At 36.2% G+C, this 26,968-nt stretch overlaps 1 protein-coding gene across 2 annotated transcripts in view; it reads right to left on the reverse strand.

Moving 5' to 3' along the window:
* The window catches only part of LOC150076877 (protein phosphatase 1 regulatory subunit 21), a 371,714-nt gene that overhangs the window by 175,860 nt on the left and 168,886 nt on the right, over positions 1-26,968 (reverse strand). For both annotated transcript variants that reach the window (XM_090386067.1, XM_090386066.1), the window contains 2 exons: positions 26,079-26,272; positions 17,669-17,767 (listed from right to left, as the gene is read on the reverse strand). In XM_090386067.1, coding sequence (XP_090242193.1) covers positions 17,669-17,767; positions 26,079-26,272 — 293 coding nt within the window. The remainder of the gene's footprint in view (positions 1-17,668; positions 17,768-26,078; positions 26,273-26,968) is intronic.

The raw sequence follows: 26,968 nt of genomic DNA on the forward strand, positions 1-26,968 counted from the left end.
TATCAGCATGTTAGGGAAAAGTTTGTTTGTTTGTTATTTGGTTTTTAGGAGCATTAGCAACTAAGGCCATATTGCTCCGGGGATATGCGGTGGTCATTCTTAGGGAAAAGTACTAGAGGCAAGAATATTCTAGACCTGATCATTACTCATGAACAAGATGACATCACAGGATAGACAGTACAGGAACCATTAGCAAGGAATAATCATCGAGTTCTAAGTTGGATGATGGGGAAGAAAGGGGTAGAAATTGTTAATAGAAAAGGAATCGGTTTTAGCATTAGTAGAGGCATATGATGCAAGAAAGCAAGTTTATACAGCATCAGCCAAAAAAAAAAAGTTCCCATTTCACACAACCATCTGCTCTAAAAGTTTGTCCAGTTCTGCTTTGAATATATTTAAGCTATCAATTTCCACAATGAGATGGAAGTTTGTTCCAGCAATCAACCACCCACTGGCTAAAGGCTTGTTATTTTGTTTGTTATTTGGTTTTTAGGAGCATTAGCAACTAAGGCCATATTGCTCCGGGATATGCGGTGGTCATTCCCTGACCTTTCCACATCCTCCGTATTTGGTGGTGACGGGCTCGAACCCCGGTCTAATCAAGAAGCGTGTGCTACGCACTGCTGCTCCTTCCCACCTGGCTATGGAGGCGCCGGCTAAAGGCAAATGTCAGAACATCCATTCTACAACTGTTCTTCCTCAATTTAAATTTATGTCCCCCCCTCGGGTTCATAATCTGAGAAAGAATCTCATCAGCAGTGAGCCTGCTCAACCCATTCAAGGCACCTGCAAAGTGATCAATCAGATCACCTTGCAATACCTAGTCTCCAGACACTAAATAGATTGTCCTATTTAGGACAATCTAAAGCAGAACTGGACAAACACTAAAAAGTTTGTCCAGTTCTGCTTTGAATATATTTAAGCTATCAATTTCCACAATGGGATGGAAGTTTGTTCCAGCAATCAACCACCCACTGGCTAAAGGCAAATGTCAGAACATCCATTCTACAACTGTTCTTCCTCAATTTAAATTTATGTCCCCCCCTCGGGTTCATAATCTGAGAAAGAATCTCATCAGCAGTGAGCCTGCTAAACCCATTCAAGGCACCTGCAAAGTGATCAATCAGATCACCTTGCAGATACCTAGTCTCCAGACACTGCAGTTTGCAGAATTTGTTGCCCTTCTCTGCACTCGTTCTAGTAACTCTATATCCTTCCTAAAATGAGGCCTCCAGACCTGTATGCAGTACCCAAGATGTGGCCTGACTATTACCTTATACAAAGGAATAATCATATCCCTCTCCCGACTAGCAAAATCCCCAAATATCATTGACAAAACCCAATGACCTGATCTGGCAGCCTTGTCTGCACTGGCTCAAGAAACTTAATATCTAACTGCACCCCCAGGTCTTTTTCATTCTCTACCACCCTGAGTGTAGTGCCACACAGTTGGTACATTTCTCTGGGTTGTTACTTCTACCCATAAGCAGTACTTTGCATTTAATTTAAGAAAAGGAAATTATGACAACTTACGATGCTACATGGCCACTATTTACTGGGGAGAAAGCTCACAGACTGCAAATACATTAGGATTTATGGTATATCTTTAAAGATATAGACACAAAAGCATATGCATACATATGAAAGATTCTGAGTTGGATGAATAATCAACTAGCCAGTATAATAACAGCAGAAAAAGATAGAATGAAAACATTACAGAGCAATAAATAATACTGAAGCATATAACAACTATATACTGATCTGCAATAGTACCACAGAAAAGATTATGTTGTAAAGGCAGATTATGAGAAATTCCTGGCTAAGAAAGCAAAAAGTGGGGACAAGGAGTATTTCATGTAGTAGTAGTAGTGGCATGTGTTGTGATGCAAGAAAGCGTGTATGAGCTTATGCAGCATCAGCCAAAAAAAAAAAAAAAACACACACCATTCCCTCCAAATGCCTGTCCAGTTCCTCCTTAAATTTATTCAACCTATCAACTTCCACGACAGATGTAAGTTTGTTCCAGCAATTAACCACCCGCAAAATGAACCAATAATCAAGGCCTTATATACCTCAATCAGATCACCGCGCAGATGCCTAGTCTCCAGCCACTGCAATTCGCAGAACTTACGCCTCTCTTTGTAAGAGGATCCCTTCATTCCCCTCACCAATCTTGTTGCCCTTCTCTGTACACGCTCAAGTAAATCTACATCCTTCCTAAAATGAGGCCTCCAGACCTGTACGCAGTACTCAAGGCGTGGCCTGACCATTGCCTTATACAGAGGGATAATCACCTTTTCTGTGCTAGCAAAATTCCTATATATCATTATCTATCTTATATCACTATCATATATCTATACAAAATCCCATGACCTGCCCTGGCAGCCTGTCTGCATTGCTCAGAAAACTTCATATCTGTATGCACAATTACTCCCAGGTCTTTTTCATTTTCTACCACCTTAAGTGTAGTACCACACAAGTGGTACGTTTCTCTGGGGTTACTTCTACCCATATGCAGTATTTTGCATTTGTCAAGGTTAAACTTCAGTTGCCACTTCTTAGCCCATCTGCCCAAATTATCTAGATCCTGTTGCAGTAGCACACTGCCATTACTGTCATTAACAACCCTGCCAACCTTTGTATCATCTGCAAACTTCGACATTAAGCCTCATATACCTTCATCAATATCACTGATAAATAAACAAAACAACAGTGGACCCAACACCGAACCCTGTGGGACTCCACTAATAACATTAGTCCACGTAGATCAGCACCCATTGATTACCACCCTCTGTCTTCTCCCACTTAACCATCCTTTTATCCATCGTAGCAACATACCCTTAATACCATTCTGCTCCAATTTGTACAATAGTCTTCCATGCGCAACAGTGTCAAAAGCTTTCCTGAAATCCAAATATATATCAAAATTATTTTTTGCATCCAGTTCCTTTGTAACCACATCATAATATCCTATCAAATTTGTCAGACAAGACTTTCCCTTAACAAACCCATGCTGTGTCTGAATTATTGCTGCAGTCTTGTCTAGATGATACTGCAATGCATCTTTAACCAGTGACTCCATTATTTTACCCGGAACAGAAGTTAAACTAACTGGTCTGTAATTACTTGTGTCGCCTTTCGATCCCCCTTTGTGAATTGGGGATACATTTGCACATCTCCAGTCCGTGGGGACCTCCCCTGAGTCCAAGAATGCTCTCATAATTATGGCTAAGGGTTTGCTTAGTTGCTTTGCCACCTCCTTTAATATAACTGGATAGATCCCATCCACCTCAGGTGCCTTTCTTATGTTTAACTTCAACAATTTCTCCTCCACTTTGCTCTCAGTTATTATAAAATCATTAAGCACCCTGCTACAATTTGATAACCTTCTGCCATTTTCAAACCTTAATAACTCCTCATGTGTGAATGTAGATGCAAAATACTCATTCAGTTTGTTTGCTATCTGGGCAGGATCATCAACAGTCGATCCATCGATATCAAGTGGACCAATCAGATTACTTCTCTGAATGCTTCCAGTTTAGGATTTGCTCTTGGTAACATCATCGGTTTGTCCCACTGTATAGAGCTTAAACTCTCTAAGACCACTGTACTCTCCTTTATGAAAACAAAATTCATTCCCTGCATAAAGAATCACTACTGCTGATCAAGAGTACTGCTTTCTCTTGTTGTTTCTCTTACATGTCGCTGTAAAAAATATGTCATCCAATAAATCCACAAAAGTCTTGCAAGTGTGAGTGACCAACCCACAAGTTTTAGTCAATACCTAGAAAGTTAAAATCTTCCATTATAAGACATTCTGATTTACTGCACACACCATTTGTCTGTGTAATAGTCCATAATACTCATCATAGTCATTAAGCCAAATGCATTCCCACTCTCATCTTTTTTTTCCCCAGTGCTTACATTACACCAAACTGACTCAACATTCCTTCTATTTTATCTAAGACACTTAATCCCTCCCTCCCTCTCCTCTCACCTGTGCTGTCTGTCCTTTATGTACACATACTCCTGCACACTGAAATCCTGCATCCCTTATATCTGAGCAACACCATGTTTCTAATACATGTGTCCATATTAGATAACTTAACTAGTAATTCAAATACAAATTTAATTACTATGCTTTTAAAATTAGTGTACATGCAATTATACTGCACCCATTTTTATTCTTACACAATCCATGTATTTGCTTGTTCCACAAGGACTCCCCTGCAGGCCTTGAAATCTGTGAGACCTTGCTTTCCAGGCTGCTGAATGTTGTGCAAGAATCACTTAAATCTCTGCCTGCAGCTGTTGTTAATCCATTAGCTTGTGTATCCTGTCCATATTAACACTTTTCGAACCCACCTAATGCTGACCATTTTAATTTCTTCAAGGGCATCCACCCTGTTCTTCAAGTTCTCAAACACCTATCAGAATGCTGAGCTTAGACTTAAGATATAAGTGTATCTATATCCCTGGAAAAATAGTCTTATCTTCTGTTAACAAGCACAGACCACTGAGAAAACCTACCTCATGAGTCTTGCACAGTGTCTCCATGGCTGAATTAATTTGACAAGGCTCTTATCATATAGCCCTTCCTATCGTGTCTGGGAAGGATTACAGACATTTTCAAACTTTTTTTTAAACTTACAAATTTTCTCAACATTGCCCTGTATTTTTTAAATAAGTCCTCGTATTTCCTACTCTTAATATCATTAGTGCCATTACGCATAACAATAATAACCTTTTATAACTTAAAAGATTATATCTACAACATAGTATCTATCTGATCTACATCAGGAGTGGCCAACTTAATTCGTGATGCGATCTACTTTTTTTCTTCAAAATGTGCCTCGATCTACCATCTTGAGAATTTCATTGCACGTGGTTAAAAAGTTAAACACATATTGAAAAATGTTTATAAATTTTAAAATTAAATACAATTCAGAATTCTTATTTTAAATTCATATGTATTTAAATTTTTAATTTATGTAAAGTTTTAGTCATCATTTCACCTGCCAAGCTTTCAAAACTCAGGGATGTACTGTGATAAGGCCAACCGTAAAGAGTCTTCTGTTTGCAAGTCCATAAGAGTAGAGCAGTTCTTCGTCTTTGTTTGTTTCAAACACAAAAAGGCCGATTCACATGGATATGTGGAACCAAAGCAGGAATTTAAAAGTTCACTGCATTTTTTTGACATTTGGATATTTTTCTCGGGAAACATATTTCAAAAAGTCTTTTTCTGATGATCTGGCTTTTGGGAAGATATCATTTTGCAATGTAATAATTTCATTTTCTAGTAATATTTTCTCTATGTGAAAAATCTCAGCGATTTGTTTCATATCTAAGTCGACATTAAATGGATAAGAAATATATTGAACACTTCCTTCAGTTGTTTCAAAATCATCCACAACCTTCTCAATTTCAGAAACATATTTCTCACTATTAAATTCAAAAACAGGATATTTTTGCAAATAATCTTGCATATTTGCAAAATGATCGAATTTTTTTTCTTTGGGATCCGTAGCCATTGCCAAAAATTGATATTTATATGCAGAAATACTACTAATCATGTCACCCACATTTTTATTTTTTCCTTGTAATTCCAAATTCAGATCACTTAATTTACTGGTAAAATCTGCCAAAAAAGCCAGATCACACAACCACTCCGTATCTTGTAGCTGCTGATAATCATCTCCCCTTTTATCAACAATTTTTTTTTTAATTTCATTCAGCAAATCTAGAAATCTCTTTAGAAATTACTCCAACTTAGTCACCTCACATCTGTGTGTAATATCAGATGTGGTTCATTTTCATCGAGTTGCATTTTAAAAAGTCTCTTTTGAAGAGATTTGTCCTCTGATGGAATTCCCGATTTTGAAAGCTGTGTCCATAACACTTTTAGTATTTAATATTTTGCTGGCTAACACTTGTTGCTGGATGATATCATGGCAATTCAAAAAATCTGGGAATTCATCGTCCTTTTGGCACAATGCGATGACTCCATTAGGATTCATGGAATTGTGCCAAAAGATGCCCCATCAGTTATTATTGATACAAGCTTAAACAGTGGTAATTTAATGTTTTCAATAAAATTTTTGAATGCGTTAAATATATCAAGACCTCTAGTTCTTACTTTTAACGAAACCATACCCAGCAGTTCTTCTCTTGTGGCAGAATCACTGAAACCCATATGAATAAAAACGTGCAATTGAGCTGTATCACTGACGTCTGTAGATTCATCCAGTTGTAAAGAAAAGGACACATAATTAGCAATATGAGCACACACTTGTCCGCTCACATTTTTACTCATTTTTTCAATACATCATATCATAGTAATTCAAGATAATTGCAAACCTTGAAGAGCACTTTTAATTTCATTTTTGTTCTTAAAATTTTCAAAAAGAGAATCTGTTATTTCTAAAAATGCATCTTTGATGAACTGATCATCAGAAAATGGTTTGCATTTTTTTTTTGCAAGATGTGACTCACTTTAAATGATGATACAGTTGCTGCTTTAGATTCTAAATTAGGTGTCATGAAGAAATTTGTTGCGTAATGAACTCCATCCACAAGTTTGCCTCTTCTTTTAAACTGCAAAGTGACTAGTTCTCATCTAATTATTGTAGTTTATTATTTTTTTAAATTATTTTCTATTCTCTAACTAATTAATTTATTATTTGTTTTACTGGTAACTTAATGCAATCCTCTTTGTACATATGATTTTAATTTTTAAATCTATATCAATGTTTATCTTCCTGTTAGATTTCATATTATTGTTATCAATTGTGTTCATTGTTCTGCTTTCACAAACTCTTAAAGGTTACCTGTTATGTATCTTACTATTAATAAAATAAAAAAAATAATAATAATCTAGATTTAATATATTTTTTCTAAGGTTAGGCGGAAAATCCGATTGGTATTTACATGGAGTGCGTTGAAGTGCTTTTCTATATTTCCTATTTTGGGTATAGCCATGGAAGCATTGCAAATCAAACAACATTTTTCTTTTATCATTTCAAAAAGGTATTCTAGTTCCCACTCTTAATGAAAATAAAATGTTTTACTCTTTTTCGTAGTATTCATTTTAAATCAAAGGTTATTAAATTAATGTATAAGTATTGTCCAGTTATTAAATCAAGCAAGCTAAATAAGAATTCGACACATACATTGCTCTCCACAACGTAACTGCGTGAATTTTCACAAGAGAAGTCTAGCGGCTGTGCAGCAATGAGAGTAGTCACGTGGTTCAACGGATTTGTAATAAGCATATGCAGTGGGGAGCATAATAATAATATTTAATTTTGACTAATCTATTTTTATATATATTTAAAATTCATCGTGATCGACCAAAATTAAAGCCGCAATTGACTTGTTGGCCACCCCTGATCTACATCATCAACTTTTGCCTCTGGCAGACTACCCTGGTCCTATTCCAGCTAGCCGTTTTGCACAATATATTTCCCATTTCCTGACAATAGAGTCAATGACAGTAATTATCTCCTGTGGGTTCAGTGTTGTTGTTGTTATTTGGTTTTTTAGGAGCATTAGCAACTAAGGCCATATTGCTCCGGGGATATGTGGTGGTCATTCCCTGACCTTTCCGCATCCTCCGTATTTGGTGGTGAGAGGCTCGACCCCCGGTCTAATCAAGAAGCGTGTGCTATGCACTGCTGCTCCTGCCAACCTGGCTACAGAGGTGCCCGGGTTCAGTGCATTTTGCCTTGGGGACTGCTGCTGTGTTGACTAATGCACAAGTGTAAGCTCTGGCATTGTGGTAGGCAGCTGAAAGCGTGATGAGCTGTCCATTTTAATTTCTTCAAGGGCATCCACCTGTTCTTCAAGTTCTCATAAACACCTATCAGAATGCTGAGTTTAAACTTAATTTGCTCATACTCTTTGCACCAAACACACATATAGACATCCCCCTTGGCTGTATCATGTCCGATTCCATAAAGGTTCACAAATATCTCAAACAAGGATAAATGGGAATTTTTTTTTTTTTGGTTGATACTGTATAAGCTTATTTTCTTGCATAATTTGCCACTATTAATACTAATACTAATTTATTGCATTCATCGATTTTTTGATTAACTGTCTGATTATGTGGATATGATCTGTTGTATTATAATTACTTCTGAGACCCACTTGCCCTCATGGCTGCAAACTCTCTAGGTTCATTTTAATTCTGTTACTTATTAGTTTCATAAAAACTTTAGAAACAAGTGATAGTATTCTTATTGGTCTACAGTTCTGTGTAATTGACCTTGTAGTTAATGATCATCATGTTCCTTTGTAAACAGGATAATCTTATTGGACAATTTATGTAGTTACTTGAGACCATACTGCTATTTGTTTTCATCTCATGTTGGCTTTGTAAGATCAGTGGCTCCTTGTGTCTGGCCTTATTCATATCATATGGCTCATTATGCCATGTGCTTGTCTTGTGGTTCCTTGTGCCACAATTTATATTTCTGACTAGTTCTAATATGTGATGTGATTTATTGTCTGGAGATGTTATATGTTCATTTCATTTTATGACATCATAATTCTTATGACTTTGAATCTGTATATCATCTGTATATAATATAATATGTATGAATGTATACAACAAATTTGCCAGTATCTGGCTAGGGGCTGCTTGTTAATAAAAATGTAAAAAAAAATGTAAAATGTATAGTTCTGTATAAATTTTATGTTCACTTTCTTAATCTTCTGTCACTTATGCCCAAAATTTAACAAAGATGCTTGCATGGTATCTGTAAGACACACCTTTTTGCTTTAATTATAAAAATTTAATTTTTAGCTTTTTTATCATATTGTAAATTGGAATCTATTAATTATGACCTGTAAAACTCAATTTAAAAGAATGAACAAAACTATTAATTAAAAAAAGTAGATTTTATAATTTTTCTTTTTTTAGAATTTTGAAGATCTCTTATAGCCTGGAACTGAAACACAAATGGTTGTGTGCTGTTTGGCAAATGTAATGTGAACATTCATATTTTTGTCAGCTGTTCACATTTAGCTGGTGAAACCATAGTCTAAGGCATGATTAGACATCTGTCACTGATGTCTCACAGATGCCACATGGGAATGGGAATTAACTAGAAAAAAAGACAGATGCTTTTGCTTACCTGGTGTCTGTTAAATGCCAAACAAAAATTTTGTCTCACAATTCATAGTTTAGAAGAGTCCCGATTATCTGAGATAATGTGGACTGAGGGAATCTCGGAAAATCAAAAACTCAGGTAACACGGAAGGTTTGGTAAATTATTATTTAATAAACTGGATTTGAACACATTAAAGTTAGACCTACTTATTGAACATAATGGCTTTTAAATTATACAATAAAACACTTTTAATTTTATTTAAAACTGTTTTATTACAAAAATTTAAAAAAAAATAGTACATGTAAAAAAATTAAAAGTCACAGACAAGAAAAATGTACACTTACAGCCATTAGCACTACACCTTAATATCATAAAAAATTCCTTAATGGGTTTCTGTTTCATAGACGCTCCACTTTTTAGCTGCTATATTTTGTAAGAACATAAGTAACAAAACATCGGCAGGCATGGTATCCTCCTGCTATACAATATAACATAAAGCTGACTCAATGGCATTTAGACCTTCCGAGTGCGACTTTTTTTTTTTTTTTTTTTTTGTAGTTTGTGTACTCTTCATTGTCATGTTCACTTTCATCTTTTTGTTTGTTAACAAGCTTCACGATCATGTCATCAGTCATTTCCAGCTGTTCATCAGAATTTATCCACTCCTTAATATCCTCTGTAGTAAGTGTCCAAAACAGGAAGGTTATTGGCTAGTTCTAAAAGGGTTTCCTCACCTCTTTCCTCTTCATTTGCCATCTTGTTGGCTTCATTTCATAAAATATTTTTCCAGGATTTAATAAGAGTAGATGCATTAACATCATTCCATGCTTCTGCCAACCAGTAAATAACGTCCTTGATGTTTATTTTTTAAGATTCTCAACAACTCTGGTCCCTGTTTCATGATTTTGAAGCAGATGTTTTAAGAGAAGTCACCTATAGTTACATTTCAAAGTCTCCAAAACACATTGATCTAGAGGTTGAAGAAGGGATGTCACACTAGGTGGCAAAACAGCTTTGATGTCACCAAAAACTAGTTCACTTTCATCTAGATGGGATGGAGCATTGTTTAAAATTAAGTGCTTTATGGGGAAGTTTCTTTTCATTCAAATTTTTTTTGTGCTAGGGCCAAATTCTTCATACAACCATGCTTTAAACAAACTTGAATCCATCCATGCATTTTTTGCATAGTTAACAAGCAAACATTTTACATTTTTTAAAGCTCAGGAGTTCTTTGACTTTCCAATGAGAGTAAGTTTAAGCTTATACCCTACCCCCACCCTCTGATGAATTTGAACATGACAGTACCATCATTCTCTCCTTGCTTGGTTTATAACCAGGAATTGACTTTTCTTTTCTAGCTGCAGGTGTTTTTGATGGGAGCATTTTATAATTTAGACCCATTTCATCACAATTGTAAATTTGATCCAAATTCAAATTTTCTTCTTGAATAATTCTTGCTAATTTAACAGTAGATGTTGCTATTTCTTCTGTACTAGCTGATAATTTTTCCCCAGTGATGTTCAGATTTCCAACTCTAAATCTTTTTTCCCAACTATCCAGCCAACCAATACTTGCAGTAAATTGTTCTTCTCCTTCATTAAAATGCTTATAAAATTTTAAGGCCCTAGCCTGTAAAATTGGTCCAGAAATTGGGCTTCCTTTGTCTCTCATCTGTGTAAACCACAAAAAAAAAAAAAAAAAAAAACCTTCAGACGTGTGTTCAAATTCTCCCTTCTTCATTGTTTTTCTATTCACTATCACATACAGATGCTCTTTGTGAACACCATTTTTCAATTTCCATTCTCTTTCTCCTCCACTCCCCTACAGTCACTTCAACACCTCAGTCACTAGCCACTTTTGTTATTGCTTCTCACTGATCCAAGCATTTGATTGCATTCAACTTCATATCTAAAAACACAACAACATGCTTCTGTTTTCCACTCATAGTGCTTACACTAACTCTAATAACGTGACATGACAAATAAAAAAAAAAAGAAAATTAGAGAGTAAAATTTTTAAATCTTTTTTTATTTCATTTTTATTAAATCTTTTTTATTAAATCTTTAAAATTAGAGAGTAAAAAGTCACGAAATCAGCAAACGTAAAAGATCAGCATGGTTCAACCATCAACTGGTGTGAGTTCCCACTCTGTATTAAACTACATATTCTTGTCTTTGATGACATAGTATATAACTTTTCAACATTTCACCTGAGATACAGAACCTCATAAAATACAGAACCTCAGTTAAACAAGTCAGTTAATCGGGACTCTACTGTGTATCAAAATGAAAGCAGAAAATACTGTGGGCAAAGATACATGATTTCATTTACAAATTTTAAAAAATAATGGAAAAATTTGAAAAGGTGGTGCTCTCAAATGCCACACCAGCAGTGAAAGGTTAAAAATAAGTAGAGCTGTATTATTCCAAGTTTTAGGGAGTTTTCTATATTTAAGATATTTTGTATAAAGATTAGTTGCTAGTTGCTGCTAGTTGAGCAGCAACTAGCCACTTTTCAATCAAGAAGCTCAATCAAGATTCTATCTTCTCTTGGAGCCTTTCCTTTTTCATTCCCCATAGTGCCAGTTCAACTTCTTCAGGCAATATGTGGATTATAATAATATAATAATCATATTAAAATAACAATCATAATAATCATAGTGTAGTACTGTATTAATTAGTAGTTACTCCTTGTAAATAACATGAAAAAGAAAAAACACTTTTAAAGTCATGATTAGAGAAATATTACTGTAGTTTCTGCAAATAATTTCCATGTCTTGGAGTGCATGCCAATGGCTGTTCCTTGCTCTGTCTCTTTGTGGATAATATTCTAAATGCCACAAATCATTACCTGTTATGATCAAATCAAGCAAGGAGGAATCAACATCTACAGTTTGAATAACTCCATAATACTTTGAGCAGCTTTTTGTTCAACAGTCAGTGTGTAACAAACTTAATATGGAATCATTTATTTGCTCAAATCTTTCAGTATTAACATTAGCAGGAAAATGAAGCAAAAAATGTTGCAGTTTGGGTCAAATCCTCCCATACAGTAGTGGGAAAAATATGCAAGAAAGCAAGCTTATTATATAGCATCAGAACCAAAAAGAAAAAAAAACTGCCAACTCTATTTGTCCTTCCCTTCTTTAAATTTATTCAAATCAATCTCTTGCACACCACCACCAGATGTTTATCCAGCAATCAATCACTCTGGCTGAAAGTAAATTTTCTCACACCTATCCTGCAACTATTCTTTTTAAATTTAAATTCACATCTCCTTCTACGTGTTGTCCAAGAAAGAGTAAGATGCCATTAGCAGTTAATTTACCTAATCTACTGAAAATCATAAACAGTCATTTCTCCTTATAGATGCCTAATTTCCACATGGAAATTGTAATTTACAGAACTCAAGCTTTTTTTTTTTTTTTTTTTTGGTAAGACCTTTTGCAATCATAACTAATTTTTGTTGTTCTTCTCTACACTCTTTCCAACAGATCCACATCTTCTTAAAATGAGGTTTCCAGAACCATGTGTAGTACTCAAGATGCAACATAACCACTGCCGTATACAATGGAATAATCACTGCCTTGTCCCTGCTAGAAAAATTCCTGTATATCATTGACAGAGTGCCATGAGCTATCCTAGCAGCATCTGTACTCCTTAGTGAACTTCATGCTGGACTGTACAATTATTCCAAATTGTATAGGAGCATTCACAGCTGGTTCACTTTCTATTATGCAGATAACAGGAGAGAGAGAGAGAGAGAGAGAGAGAGAGAGAGAGAGAGAGAGAGAGAGAGAGAGAGAGAGAGAGAGAGAGAGAGAGAGAGAGAGCAAAATATAACTATACAGAAGTCACAGTGGCTAATTCCACCCTGATGAAGAGGTTATTGTGTCCCCCCCCCATTCTTTCTTTTCTCTTCTCTACTTAAAATAAAGATCAACATTTTTCCTTTAGGTTTGCATTTGTCAGGCATCTTTGCCTTTTGCTGGCTACAATAGCACCATTTGTGCTTCCAGTCATGAGTACTGACTTTCAATTTCAAACAGAGATTACTGTTTTCCCTGTTCTTTGGTTATCTTTCTTTTCTTATTTTCTCTACTTGAAATGAAGGCTTCCATTTTGCCTTCAAGTTTGCATGTGTTGGGAGTCTTTGCCTTTCACTGGCTGTAATGGCACCATGTGTGTGTGTGTGTGATGCAGTTGGGCTTCATGTCACCGGTATTGGCTTTCAATTCCATTATTTGTCTTTATTTTCTATATTTTAATTCTCTCTTTTTAGTCTTTCTTTGTTCAGTATACCATGAGAACAGGTAGCTGTAGCACCTCACATTATCATATTGCAGTTTGCAGAAAAATCTCCCATGTGGTATAAAAGTGGGAGATTGAATTGTTAATCTTTAGTTGGCAATGCCAAATATGCCTCATATATTTATTTCAAATACAGTCAAACCTCTATATAATGACCCTCCAGGGCAATGATTCATTATATCAGAAGGATGCTTATTGATCATTCATAAAATCAGCAACAAAACAAGTAAAAACTTGAACATTTAATGTAATTCTACTAATACAATACAGTATAATCTTATTTATAATATATACTACAGTATTAAACAAGAAATTGATGATTGTAAATTTTGCATTGATTGTAGAGTACAATTAAATTGTAAATTTCACTATGTAGGCTACATACCTATCAAGACCTAACAAGAGAATTATTTCATAATTTAAAATGATCTGTCAAAGCACTCTGTCTCAATGAAAGAGCATGTTTTAAGAGAGAATTATGAAGGTGCATGATAGCAATTATTTCACTTTTGCAGTTAGAATGCACTTGAAAAATTGATGTACAAGTTCTAATCCTTGATGAGCAGCTTTTACTAAAATTTCTTGTTCAACCACAGTAGGTTCCTCATCTTCAACACTACATATTTCAGAAGATTCCATTACATCTGCAATGAGTTCCTCTTCATTCGTGCATATCCTGAAACATTCTACATCCACTTCTGCATAATCTTTGAAGCTTAAATTTCCTGTAAGTTTAGATGATGATGATGCACATGCTCAAATATTTCTTACCTATTATCATATTGTTCTTCACAATTAAAAGGAAGAAGCATGTGCAACTTCACATATTGCATCATTCAAGGTAGTAAATCCAGCATGTTTCAAGCAATTGGCGATCACTTTTTCATCAACTTCATCTCATGCTGAAACACATACATTACCTGCAGGATGTCATATCGATTTCGCATTGAATTTTGCTTTCAAAGCAGCAGAATTTTGTTTAATAGCATTCTTTGGTAGATTCTTAAAACACTAGATTACATCTTGATCAAGTGGCTGAAGAAATGACATCATATTTGGCAGTAGGTACTTGCAGTGATTGTATGTTGGTCATTCACTTGACAATAAGGGGTGCACTTATCCAAAAACAGCAAAATTCTTCTCACTCATCCCATAATCTAAGTCTATGATCTATTCTTTGCAGATTTCCAATGTCATCCATGCCTTTTGGTTTGCTCGATACATAGTCAGTAATGTCTTCAAACCTTTAAAGCAGTGAGGCTTCTGGGCCTTCCCAATTATTAAAAGAGGAAGTTTCTCTGTGCCAGACATGTTTGCTGTTAGGAAAACAGTAATCCGTTGTTGGGCCTTTTTTCCGACACTACATTTCTTGCCTATAAATTAAAAACTTCAAACACCCAACAATAAATCTTGGTTGGTCTGTAGAGTAATGTGCAATCAGACTGTACCTAGAAATGAGGCACAGTAGTCATCTTCTTAATGAATAACAGGATAAATAAAAAACTGAGAAAAGCAAGCCTGGCTTATTTATAATCAGATTTTAAAGTTGCCAGATTTCATCCAATTAGTTATCCAATCCTTCCTTAAATTGACATAAGCTCTATTCCCAACCAATTAAATGACAATTTGTTCCAACAATTAATGACCTCTTAGTCAATAAAAATTTTCTAATATTCTGTCTACAACTATCTTTACTTGATTTAAGCACATGTTCTCTAGTTTGTCCCACCAGATAAACAGCATCCCATTATTTAATCTTCCTTCTTCCTGGCATCTGTTTGGTAAATATTTGCAATATCCAAGTAGTCAATTACCTAGAAATATGGTGGTGGTGGTGGTGGTGGTGGTGGGGGAAGCATCTCAGAACAATTCTTCATATGATGCCAATTTTTGAGCTAGATATGAAAATATCTCATCATCCACTTAAGTCTGTTAGTTTTCTATAAATGAATGTTTTAATACCCAAATCTGTTTCCCAGATCAGTACATCAAGAAATGGAATTTACTCATTGTCTTTAATTTCCAGTTTGGCATTGTTTTTAATAGTAAAATCACAGGTAGTTATACATGACTCCCTCCCCCCTCTTTTAGCAAACTATTTTCTGTAACCCTTTTGTTTGTTTGTTTTTTTTATTATTTCCTATATTTACATTTAATGTAGCTGTTATTCTTTGATGCTCTCTTCTTACTACTGAGGAAAGCATCAATGTAGATACTGAAATATCTAGCTGTCTACAGATATTTGAGACTAAGTTTGTTTCATTTTATATTTACTTTGTATGTTGTTACAAAATTAAAAATCTCTTTGTGTACCTAACTCCAAATAATTTCCTTTTAGCCCATATACGCTTTATAGAACACATTAAAATTTATGATACAACTGACAGTTCTGCCCATTCAGAACTAACATCACTATCTGGCTCCACAGCAGTAGTGGACAAAAAAATAGATCTCAAAATTGAATATTCCAGTGGCTGACTGCAGATATGTACAAAAGAGTGGTACCCACTTTAAAACAGCATGCAACAATGGAAAAATTTAGGGTGTTGGCCAGCCACTCAACTGCCTCCAGAATACAGCATTTTTACTGCAGAACTACTGCACTACTGTGCAATACAAATGGCTTTGGAATCCACTCAATCCCAACAGTTACCCACAGGATCATTTTCAGTGATTTTCTCAGTAATCATTCTTTCCTTACAATGAAGACAGCATCACAGCCACCTACTTAAATATATTCAAACCATGTCTTACCAAGAAAATACAAACTGAAATCTTGTTGGATCCCTTGCTTGTCAACAAAAGGGCAGACCATACTGCTAGAGTCATTGAAGAGGCAACTGATATTACTTGCACTCTTTATGAATTATGACAGTCTTAGAAGGGGAAAGGATTAAAGACAACTGGTGGTCTCAAGATGGTAACAAGATCCTACAGATTACACTAAAATTTTGGTCCTGACCATCCAGTTTCCACTTGACAGAAACTTACAAGAATTTAGATGGGCCACACACATTTTACTCACTCTTACCTCCTTACTATGTCAGACCCACCTTTCTGCCCTCACCGTCATACTCAACTCAGTCTGGTATACTATTATTGACTGTCCTCTTTACAACAGATTCGGCATACTTTTTTTTTTTTTTTTTTAATGAAAACCCCAAACACGAAAGGTATCAAAACCTATGTTTTTTTTTTTGTTTTTTTTAGTTTTTAGGAGCATTAGCAACTAAGGCCATATTGCTCCGGGATATGCGGTGGTCATTCCCTGACCTTTCCACATCCTCCATATTTGGTGGTGACGGGCTTGAACCCCGGTCTAATTAAGAAGCGTGTGCTATGCACTGCTGCTCCTTCCCACCTGGCTACAGAGGCGCCTATAAAAACCTATAGTACTTAGTACCATGCATGGGTTAAAGGAGAAGTATGGGGGAAGGGGGGATGCCGGAAACTTTGCTCTAGAGACTAAACATGGGTTTCACTACTTGCACAATCTGTGTTCTTTGCATAGAGCTGTTACAACCTTGTTTGGTGCATCATGACTTTGTTGCATTTGTGCTGTAAAGCCCTTAAACAGCAACAAAACTTTTATTTCTGGCATAGAAATAAAGTATTTTTTGACTTTTTTTTATATATATGACTGTGTGCTCCCCCAAAATTCTGGAAAATCCCAAAATAGGGAAAAAGTCAGGCACCAAAGTTGCCAGATTTGAATGATTTAACTGTACATACATTCACACTAAACTGTAAACATTAAATGACAAAATACAATACAGTACTGCAAATTGTTTTTAAGGGATTTAACAAACAAAACTTGATTTTTGAATAGCATACTATCCTTTGAATAAACATAACATAATATCCACATACCTGACTAAATACAAAATAGTGTAAAAAAAAATAATAAAAATAGAATCCAATGCAGCATTCAACATGTGGTTAGCATTGCAACAAAAATGTCTCACATTATTGTTCAGTGGGCGAGGAATATGCAACTGTTTTTAATAACATTTTACTTTGATTATCCGGGCACACGTTAACAATTTGTAGTGGAACTAAAAGTTGCTTTGAATCATCAAAATTTCAAATTACTGGTATGATTTACTATAAAAATAATTATTTCTGTTAGAATAATAATAAAATATGTGTCTTGGACAACAAATGTCCAAGATTTGTTGTGTATGATTCCAAAGACCCACTAACTTCTAAAAAAAAAAATATTTAAAAAACAGCATGTTTACTTACCCATGATGCCATATCTGCACAAATTCTGGATGAAAATTCTTCATATGCTACTTCAACTGCTCTCAAGTATTGGGCATTTTCATGTAAATATTGACCAAACTATAATATTTCAATAGCAACTTTAAACTTTCTAACATTAAATATAAGAATCAATGCTGTAATTAGTAAAATAACTACTAATCAGTATTAATTATAAAATTACTAATTAATACTGATTGAAAACAGTTTTTTTTTTTTCCCATTAAAAAATAATTTAACTTCTACAGAAGTCTAAATAATACAGTAGTAATAGTAATAAATTTATATTTATAATCTGTACAGCCTAAGACCAGGAATTCATAACTTCACTGTAACTGTTTTATTGAATCTGACATCAGTGCAACAGTTAACAATAGCCCACATATTTTCATTGCAACATATAGGTTCAATTATGCAATCTTAGGATGATTTGGATGTTAATGGATATAAAACAGCTACTGTAATCCATTAATGATGACAACAGGATTTAACAATAAATGTTCTTATCTCAAAAAAATTTTAAAAAAATAAAAATTTGCACAGACTCACAAACTTATACTGTTCAACAAGCCATAAAGTTTAGAATCCATGAATGGCAGCAGAATATTCTACATTAATGAATCTTTGTTTCATTTCAATAGAAATGCTCCATATAGAAATTGCCAGCTGAGTACTTTCTGTTGGAGTATAAGTATAAGACTGTTTCAACTGGTTTGGACGTGGTTCATTGGTAGCAGTGAGCAAAAGGATGAAGTCCACAACCTGCTTGAATAATCTGGATATTTGTATGTTACAGAAACTGTCAATATTATCAAGACAATGTCATACAGTGAGGATTACAGAAGACTGGTTCGTGGACAAAGATATCAAAAAGTTGGATCACACAGTCACAGCTTGGTACTGTACTGTGGTATGGTTGTTTATTGGCGCATTAGCTGCTATGGCTATAGTGCGCCTTCACAGCTTGGGCTAAAACTCCACTGTGGAACAAACTAGAATACCAGATTAGGTTATAGCCAAAACAACCTTCTTCCAAACCTGCTCTGACAGTTGCTTTACAGGAGGAATAGAAGAAAATTCCATCTAACACTTACAGAAATTATTAGAGTGTATGACCAAGAAAGCTGAGTGTCTACATGCAAAACATGGCCACTATGTGCAAATTAAAAACCCTTTTTGTAATTACTTATGTCAGTGTTTCCCAAACTATTGAGATCTGCAGACCCCTACATATATATATATAAACACATATTACTTGACGTTTTGCGGACCCCACTACTCAGATTCCCTCCCGTTACTAGTTGGCGGACCTGCTAGCTAGTAACTGGAGGGAATCTGAGTAGTGTATATATGGAAGAGGAGATCATCAAGACCATGTTATGTGAAGGAGCTAGGTATTTTTTGCTATATGTATTAGTATTAGTAACCCCAGTTTGGGAAACGCTGACCTATGTGGATCTAGACACTTTTTTTGATCATATAGTCTATAATATATAATATGAATTTCATCAATGTCAATGTCTAATGATATACTGGCCTATGTCACACATCTTTGGACAAATTCAATGGAAAAATTTTGTGAAACTTATGCAGCTGATCTTGACATTTCTAAGGCTTCTGATTGTCTGACATCAAGACCTTCTATAAAATCTCCCACATTATGAAATGTGAACTCTTTTTTGCAATTGGGTATCCAGTTTTCTCTCTGACCATCTCACTGCTGGTGATGGAGACTGCACTCTGTCTTCTAAATTCTTCAGTAATGCTAGTGTTTCCCAAGGTTTAGTTCTTTCTCCCACCCTTTTATTCTTGTATACTGATGTGTGTCTGCACAACATAGATTGCTCGTGGTCGATTGGGAGGTTGCAGTGGACAAAAGTAGGAAATATTCAAGACAGGGGGAGAAAAGGATAAAATGGTGGAGATTGAAAGAGGAGGGGTTTGAGGAAAGAGTTTAGGGAAAAGGTGCTAAAAGGAATAAAGTTACCGGAAGACGTGCAAGAGTGGTGGAAGTTAAATAGTTGTATCTTAAGGAAAGTTGGAGAAGAGTTGTTGGAAAAAACATCAGGAAAGGGAGTGCTGGAGGGAAAGGAGACTTGGTGGTGGAATGAGGAAGTGCAATCGGTGATAAAACAAAAGAAGGAGAAGAAGAAAAGATGGGATTTAACAGGTTATTTGGTTTTTAGAGGCTTAGAGGGGAACAGGTACCCTGTGTGTTATCAGACACTCAGTCTAAAACACTGATGGATCCAATATCTCTCTATTACAGAAGATTTAGGAGAAGTCCGGTTGGCTTGCCTCCCTAAAATCCACTCATGCACACCTTCTCGATGGTAAGCCCTGTTATGTCACTTAGGTGGCAACGAAAGTGTAGAGTGGTTCTCTTCAAGACGCCTGGTCAGCGTGAAGAGGAAAAGAACAAACCCTCCAGCATATGACAGCACCAGAAAACAAATGGCCCTCAGTGCCCAGCAGCTTTCACTCTCCCTCTTACGGCAGCGAGAGGATCAGAGTGGAAGCAGAGGGTGCTAAGAATCTCTGGGTACGACCAGGCTGCCATGCATGGAAACTGAACTTGGCCTGTTATAACGTAAGATCACTCATCGGTGAAGACAGGATATTAGAGCTGAAAAAGGAATTTGAAAATGTGAATTGGAATATCATCGGTTTGGCTGAAACAAGAAGAAGAAATTAATCACTTATAAGTTTATCAAGTGGAAATCTGCTTTACACCAATGGAAACAGTGAAAGGAGTGAAGGGGGAGTTGGGTTTCTGGTACATAAAGATTTAAAAAACAACATTTTGGAATTCAAAAGTACATCACCAAGACTGTCAAGACTAAGAGGTACAAGCTACAGGTTATAATGATTTATGCACCAACATTGAGCCATGATGATGAAGAGGTTGAAGAAACGTACACTGAAATTGAGTCTTCTAGATGAGCAGAAATTGGTGAAAGAAATGAAAGAGGTGAAAGACTTGTGGAATTTGCAGAATCTAAAGGATTGTCAGTAATGAACACTTTTTTCAAGAAAAGGGTGAACAGAAAGTGGACATGGAAGAGTCCAAATGGATTAACAACTAATAAAATCGACTTAATCCTCACTAACAGAAGATATATTGTGAATGATGTTACAGTCCTGAATAAGGTAAATGTTGGAAGTGATCACAGAATGGTAAGATGTACACTTGATATAGATAAAGGAAAGGTAAAAACTGACTCAAGTAAATAATACAAAGGTCTTTGAGATAACAGAAGAGGAGAAAAAGCAGTATGTACTGGAACTTAAGAACAAGTTTGGGCTTCTGCAGACTGCTCAGGACCAAGATATCGATGAGGAATATTACAACTTTCTGAAAGTGATAAAGCCCAAGAAACCTATAGGTAAAAAGAAATCCAAAGAAGAAAATATTAGTCAAGAAACACTTGTTATGATGAACTGAAGGCGAAAAATGAAGAGCAAGTTAAACACTCACAAGAAAAAAATTGAGTATACTGAGTTATGCAAAGCCATTAGAAAAAGACTCAGAGAGGACATAAGAAGATTTAACACAAGAAAAGTAGAACAAGAATTAAGGGAAAACAAAGGATTTAAATGAGCAGTAATACAGAAAGACAAATGATACTGAAACTGAAGAATAGTGATGGTGTACTTATAAACAGCAGAGAAGGCATAATTCAAATAGCAGAAGACTACTATAGAGAATTATACAAGGAGCGAGGGAATGATACCAGCAGTGGGGAAGATGGACTGCAAAGTAGCAACACATACGACATACCCGATATTCTTCCTGATGAGGTAGAACATGCATTGAAGAAAATGAAAAATCGGAAAGCCCCGGGGGAAGATGAAGTTACTGTAGAGTTGTTAAAATTGGGAGGAAGAGACATAACACAAAAACTGGCAAGGCTCTTCACAAAGTGCATTAGAAGAGGTGTGATGCCTAAGCAGTGGAATAATGCAATCATAGTTTTGCTGCATAAGAAAGGAGATAAATCAGAAATTGGAAATTATAGACCAATTAGCTTGTTATCCCACATCTACAAGTTGTTCACAAGGGTCATTACTAACAGATTAGAAAGAATGCTTGACGAGAATCAACCAAAAGAGCAAGTTGGCTTTAGGCCAGAATTCTCAACTATCGATCACCTATATGTAATATCACAGCTAATGGAGAAAGCAAATATGGAGAATATAAAACACCATTATGCCTGGCATTTGTGGATTATGAAAAGGCATTTGATTCCATACAGCATAAGGCAATGTTTCGGGCACTGGAAAGACAAGGCATAGATACCCCACAAATTATGATTTTGAAGAAAATATATAAGAGTGCTACCTCCTTTATTAGACTAGACAAAGACAGTAGGAAATTTAAAATTGAGAAAGGAGTTCGACAAGGAGACACAATATCTCCAAAGCTGTTTACTGCTGCCCTAGAAGAAGCTTTCAAAAGATTAGACTGGTCGCAGAAAGGAGTCAATGTGAACAGAGAGTACCTAAACCATTTACGATTTGCAGATGACACTGTGGTCATAAGCCATGATCCCAAAAGCATTAGAGGAAAATCTTAATCAGTTATGCACAGTTAGTAAGGATTTTGGACTAAAGATGAATATGGCTAAAACAAAAGTAATGATGAACAAGTATGCCACAGAAAGGGAAATAATGATTGAAGGAGCAGTAATTGAAAAGGTGGAGTCATACTTATCTGAGACAAGTTATTAGCTGTAATAATGATAAATGGCTGGAAGTCAAGAGAAGAATAAATTTTGGATGGATAGCATTCAGGAAATATAGTCACATACTGAAGAGCAATATCCCAGTTTGTCTGAAACGTAAAATAATGAACAAATGTATACTCCCCACCATGACTTATGGAAGTGAAACTTGGGCACTCACCAAAAGAATGGAAGAGAAGCCTGAGAACTACACAGCGAAGAATGGAACGAATTATATTGGGAATCAGACCGTTAGATAAGAAGAGAAACACATGGATAGGCAGCAAATTCAAGTAAAGAACATTCTTATCAAAACTAAAGAACTAAAATGGTCTTGGGCAGGACACATAGCTCGAAGACATGATGGCAGACGGACTAAGAAAATAACAGAATGGTACCCAAGAGGAGCTAGAAGAAAACCTGGAAGACAAAGGCGGAGATGGATAGATGAAATTCATGAGTTTGTGGGTAGTAAATGGATGGCCAGTGCTCAAAACAGAAGGAGCTGGAAAGTTGCTGGAGAGGCCTTCATCCTGCAGTGGATTGAAAATGGCTGATGATGATGATGATATTTGGTTTTTTTAGGAGCATTAGCAACTAAGGCCAACCGCATATTCCTGGAGCAATAATTGCTAATTATTGCTCTGGGAATATGCAGTGGTCATTCCCTGACCTTTCCGCATCCTCCGTATTTGGTGGTGACGTGCTCGAACCCCAGTCTAATCAAGAAGCATGTGCTACGCACTGCTGCTCCTTCCCACCTGGCTATAGAGGTGCCGATTTAACAGGTAGCCAGGAAGATAAAGAAGCATATAAATTAGCAAATAAGGAGGTAAAAAGGGCTGTGGCAATAGCAAAGGCAAGGGCAGTGGACGAGGCCTATGGGGAACTGGAAAGGAAAGATGGAGATAGGCAATTGATGAGAATAGTCAAAGCGAAAGATAAGGCATCAATAAAACAGATAAAAGATGAGAGGGGAGTGGTTATACAGGACAAGGAGAAGGTTAAGGAAAGGTGGAGAGACTATTTTAAGAAGTTATTAAATGAGGAAAACCCTAGAGCATTATGCGAGGATGGAGAGACGAATGAAAGAGTAGTGGAAGGCATAAGCAGAAAAGAAGTGGAAAGCACACTCAGAAAAATGAAGAGGGAGAAAGCAGTAGGTGTTGATCAGATACCAGTAGAGGTATGGAGAAGTCTGGGAGAAGAAGGGATCGATATCCTATGGGACTTTATGGAAAAACTGTGGCAGCAGGAGAGGATACCCGATGAGTGGAGGGAAAGAGGGGGGATGTGCAAGAATGTGGGAACTACAGGGGAATAAAGTTAATGTCTCATTCGATGAAGATCTGGGAAAGAATTGTGGAAGGAAGGATAAGGCAGGAGACAGAAATAGGAGAGGAATAGTTTGGTTTCATGCCAGGAAGAGGAACAATAGATGCGGTCTTTGCTTTAAGGCAGGTGATGGAAAGATACAGGGAAATGCAGGTAGAGTTGCACATGGTGTTCATAGACCTGGAAAAAGCATATGATAGAGTGCCCAGACAAGATGTATGGAGATGCATGAGGGAGAAGGGTGCATCAGAAAAGTACACAAAGCTTGTGAAGGAAATGTACGATTGAGCGATGACTCAGGTTAAGAGTAGTGTGGGTATGACTGTGGGGTTCTCTGTAGAAGTTGGACTGCACCAGGGATCAGCTCTCAGCCCACATCTGTTTGATCTGGTAATGGATGTGTTGGTGAGAGATGTGAAGAGTACAGCACCATGGAGTATGCTCTTCGCGGATGATATCGTACTGTGCGAACCATCCCAAGGAAAAGTAGAGAAGAAATTGGAGGAATGGAGGAAAGTGTTGGAAGAGAGAGAGGCATGAGGATAAGTAGAACAAAGACAGAATATATGGTATTAACTGGAGAAGAAGAGAGTTCTATGAAACTGCAGGAGGAAAAGCTACCATCAGTTTCAAAATTTAAGTATCTGGGATCGAACGTTGAGAGAGATGGAGGACTGAGTGCAGAAATACAGCATAGAGTGTAATGTGGATGGTTGAACTGGAGAAAGATGAGTGGGGTGCTGTGTGAAAAGAAAGTAAATTGTAAAATGAAGGGAAGAGTGTATAAAACTGTGGTTAGACCCGCATTGATGTACAGTGCTGAGCCATGGGCGATTACAAGGGCCCAGGAGAAAAAGACGGAAGTGGCAGAGATGAGGATGCTAAGATGGATGCGTGGTGTGACGAGGAAGGACAGGATAAGAAACAACTACATCAGAGGTACAGTTAAGGTGGGGCCTCTGAGTAAAAAATGCAGGAATCTAGGTTGAGGTGGCTTGGACATGTGGAATGAAGAAGTGAGGAGTATGTGGGGAAGAGGTATGAAAAGTTGGAGGTGATAGGGAAGAGGAAGAGGGGGAGACCTAAGTTGAGATGGAAGGACAAGGTGGCAGAGGATTTAAAAGAGAGAGAATGGAGGAGAGAGGAAGCCCAGGATAGGGAGGAATGGAGGAAAAGATTTAAGGACGGAAATGCTGACCCCATATAAACGTGGGAAGAAGGCGAAGATACTGACCCTCTTCCACTGACTGGAAATCCTATCCATACTTTTGCTGATAACAGCACACTACATTCCACCTCCCAATTTGAGAAACTGTATCATGCACACAAACAGCCTCAACTTCTCCAATATCCTCACCGAGTCCCGAAATGCTTATTTCCAGGTCATTTTCCAATGGGACAATGAAAAATCAGTTAACTTATTTCCTACTAAAGCTCAGCCCTGTCTTATTTCTCACAAAAAATAATTTGCTGCTCTTATGTTCATCTTTGACAACACTCAGATTTCTACACAAGATCACATATATCATATATCTCTACTTGGAATTACTGTAACTTCTAATCTCTCTTGGCATAAGCACATAAAAAATATTGCTTCCTCTGCATTAAAAAAAACTGGTTTTTCCTTTTTGTGCTCTGCATTACTCATCTTCTAAACTACTCACTCTGTACCTATCTGCCCAACCACAGAATACTGTTTCCACATCTGGGGCAGGAAACAATACCGCTCTCAAGTTCGTAGACTCCATCCAACAGAGGGCAATCATGTTAATTACTGACCTCCCTCTCTTACAAAGTCTCTACACTCTGTATCATAGATGTTCAAATTTTTGCTGAATGCCTCTTCTACAGATACTTCCATGTACACCATGAATTGGAATGTAATTCCACCGTTCTTTTCCAAACCACTTGGAACATGTGCTGCAACCAATTCGCAACCGCTCACTGTCGAACTCCAAACTCACAGAACCAACTTTTCCTCTTTCTCATTTATTCCTTCTGTTTTCTGGAAGGATTTTCACATGTATTTCCCAAAAATAATTACAATCTACGGAAATTCAAGTCTAATGTCAACAAATATCTTCTGTCTTTTCAACCTTCAAATGCGTAGTACTAAATACTATGAGTTCTAATGCCATTCATGTTCGGGGTGTTTTCATAAAAATATAATACTAATAGTAAAAGGATAAAAAAAAATGATATCTTCAAAGTACTGTTTAGTAGCAATATACTAAATCTTGTAAATACAGAAAAATAAAAATCCCCAAAGTGTACAGAAAATAAATCCTAATAAGGTTGCAACTGAAAAAGAAATTATAAACAAAAGAACTTACCCTTTTAAGAGGCCCAACAAGAAGAATATCTGGCTCCACTAGCTGAATTCTCTGTTCCATATACGTATGCAAGTCTGACAATCTTCTTACTACTTCAGTTATTAAACCTCCAAAATCCCGTAAGAGAGATATTACCTGAGTTTGTTTCCTTCGCAATAACACTGGGACATTAAGTGAATTACATAACTTAATTCCTATCAAAAAATAAAAAGGAAAAAAAGGATAGGAAAGTCAGTGATAGGTTAAGACAAATATTTACAAAGGAATGGAAATTAAATCTTTTAAACTAAATCCAAAGAAACAACAGTCATTATTCATTACACTCACAATCTTTCAACAGCAACATGTTCAGAAAACAAAGACTACGATCAAAATTTCAGAAAAATACCATTCTGGCCAATGGCCAGAATCCTATTTCCTCTTCATTTCATTCTTCCTATGCCATTCATTTTCAGAGTGGTATTCTGATGTATTTTGTTCACACGTTAAAATATGGTATAAATTTAGAAACCCTGAACATTACAGAATGATTATCACCTGCTTAAAAAAAAAACTAAATAATGACTTGCACTAGTAAGCCAATTTTGACAAATTTCTGTTCAATCAGAGCTACCTCGTGCATTTTCTTGGCCTCTTTGTTGGCAAAGTCCCAAAACCTCTGCTACCTTTCTTTTATTTTAATGTCCCTTTCCAAAAAATAATATATATGCTGCAACAAATTTGCTAGATTAGACTAGCAAATTTGTTGCAGCATTTTCTGTACCTAAATGAATTAAACAAAAGAGGCAGCCTATAAAAATGAGTTTCCTTTTTAGGCATGTTAGCTACAGACTAGTTTATGTATACAATACACGGTAGATATAAACTAGCTTATAATCAAGAGAAGGCAG

The sequence above is a fragment of the Mastigoproctus giganteus genome, chromosome 12 (genome assembly GCF_048544385.1).
Source record: "Mastigoproctus giganteus isolate SK-2022 chromosome 12, ASM4854438v1, whole genome shotgun sequence".
Lineage (NCBI taxonomy): Eukaryota > Metazoa > Arthropoda > Arachnida > Uropygi > Thelyphonidae > Mastigoproctus > Mastigoproctus giganteus.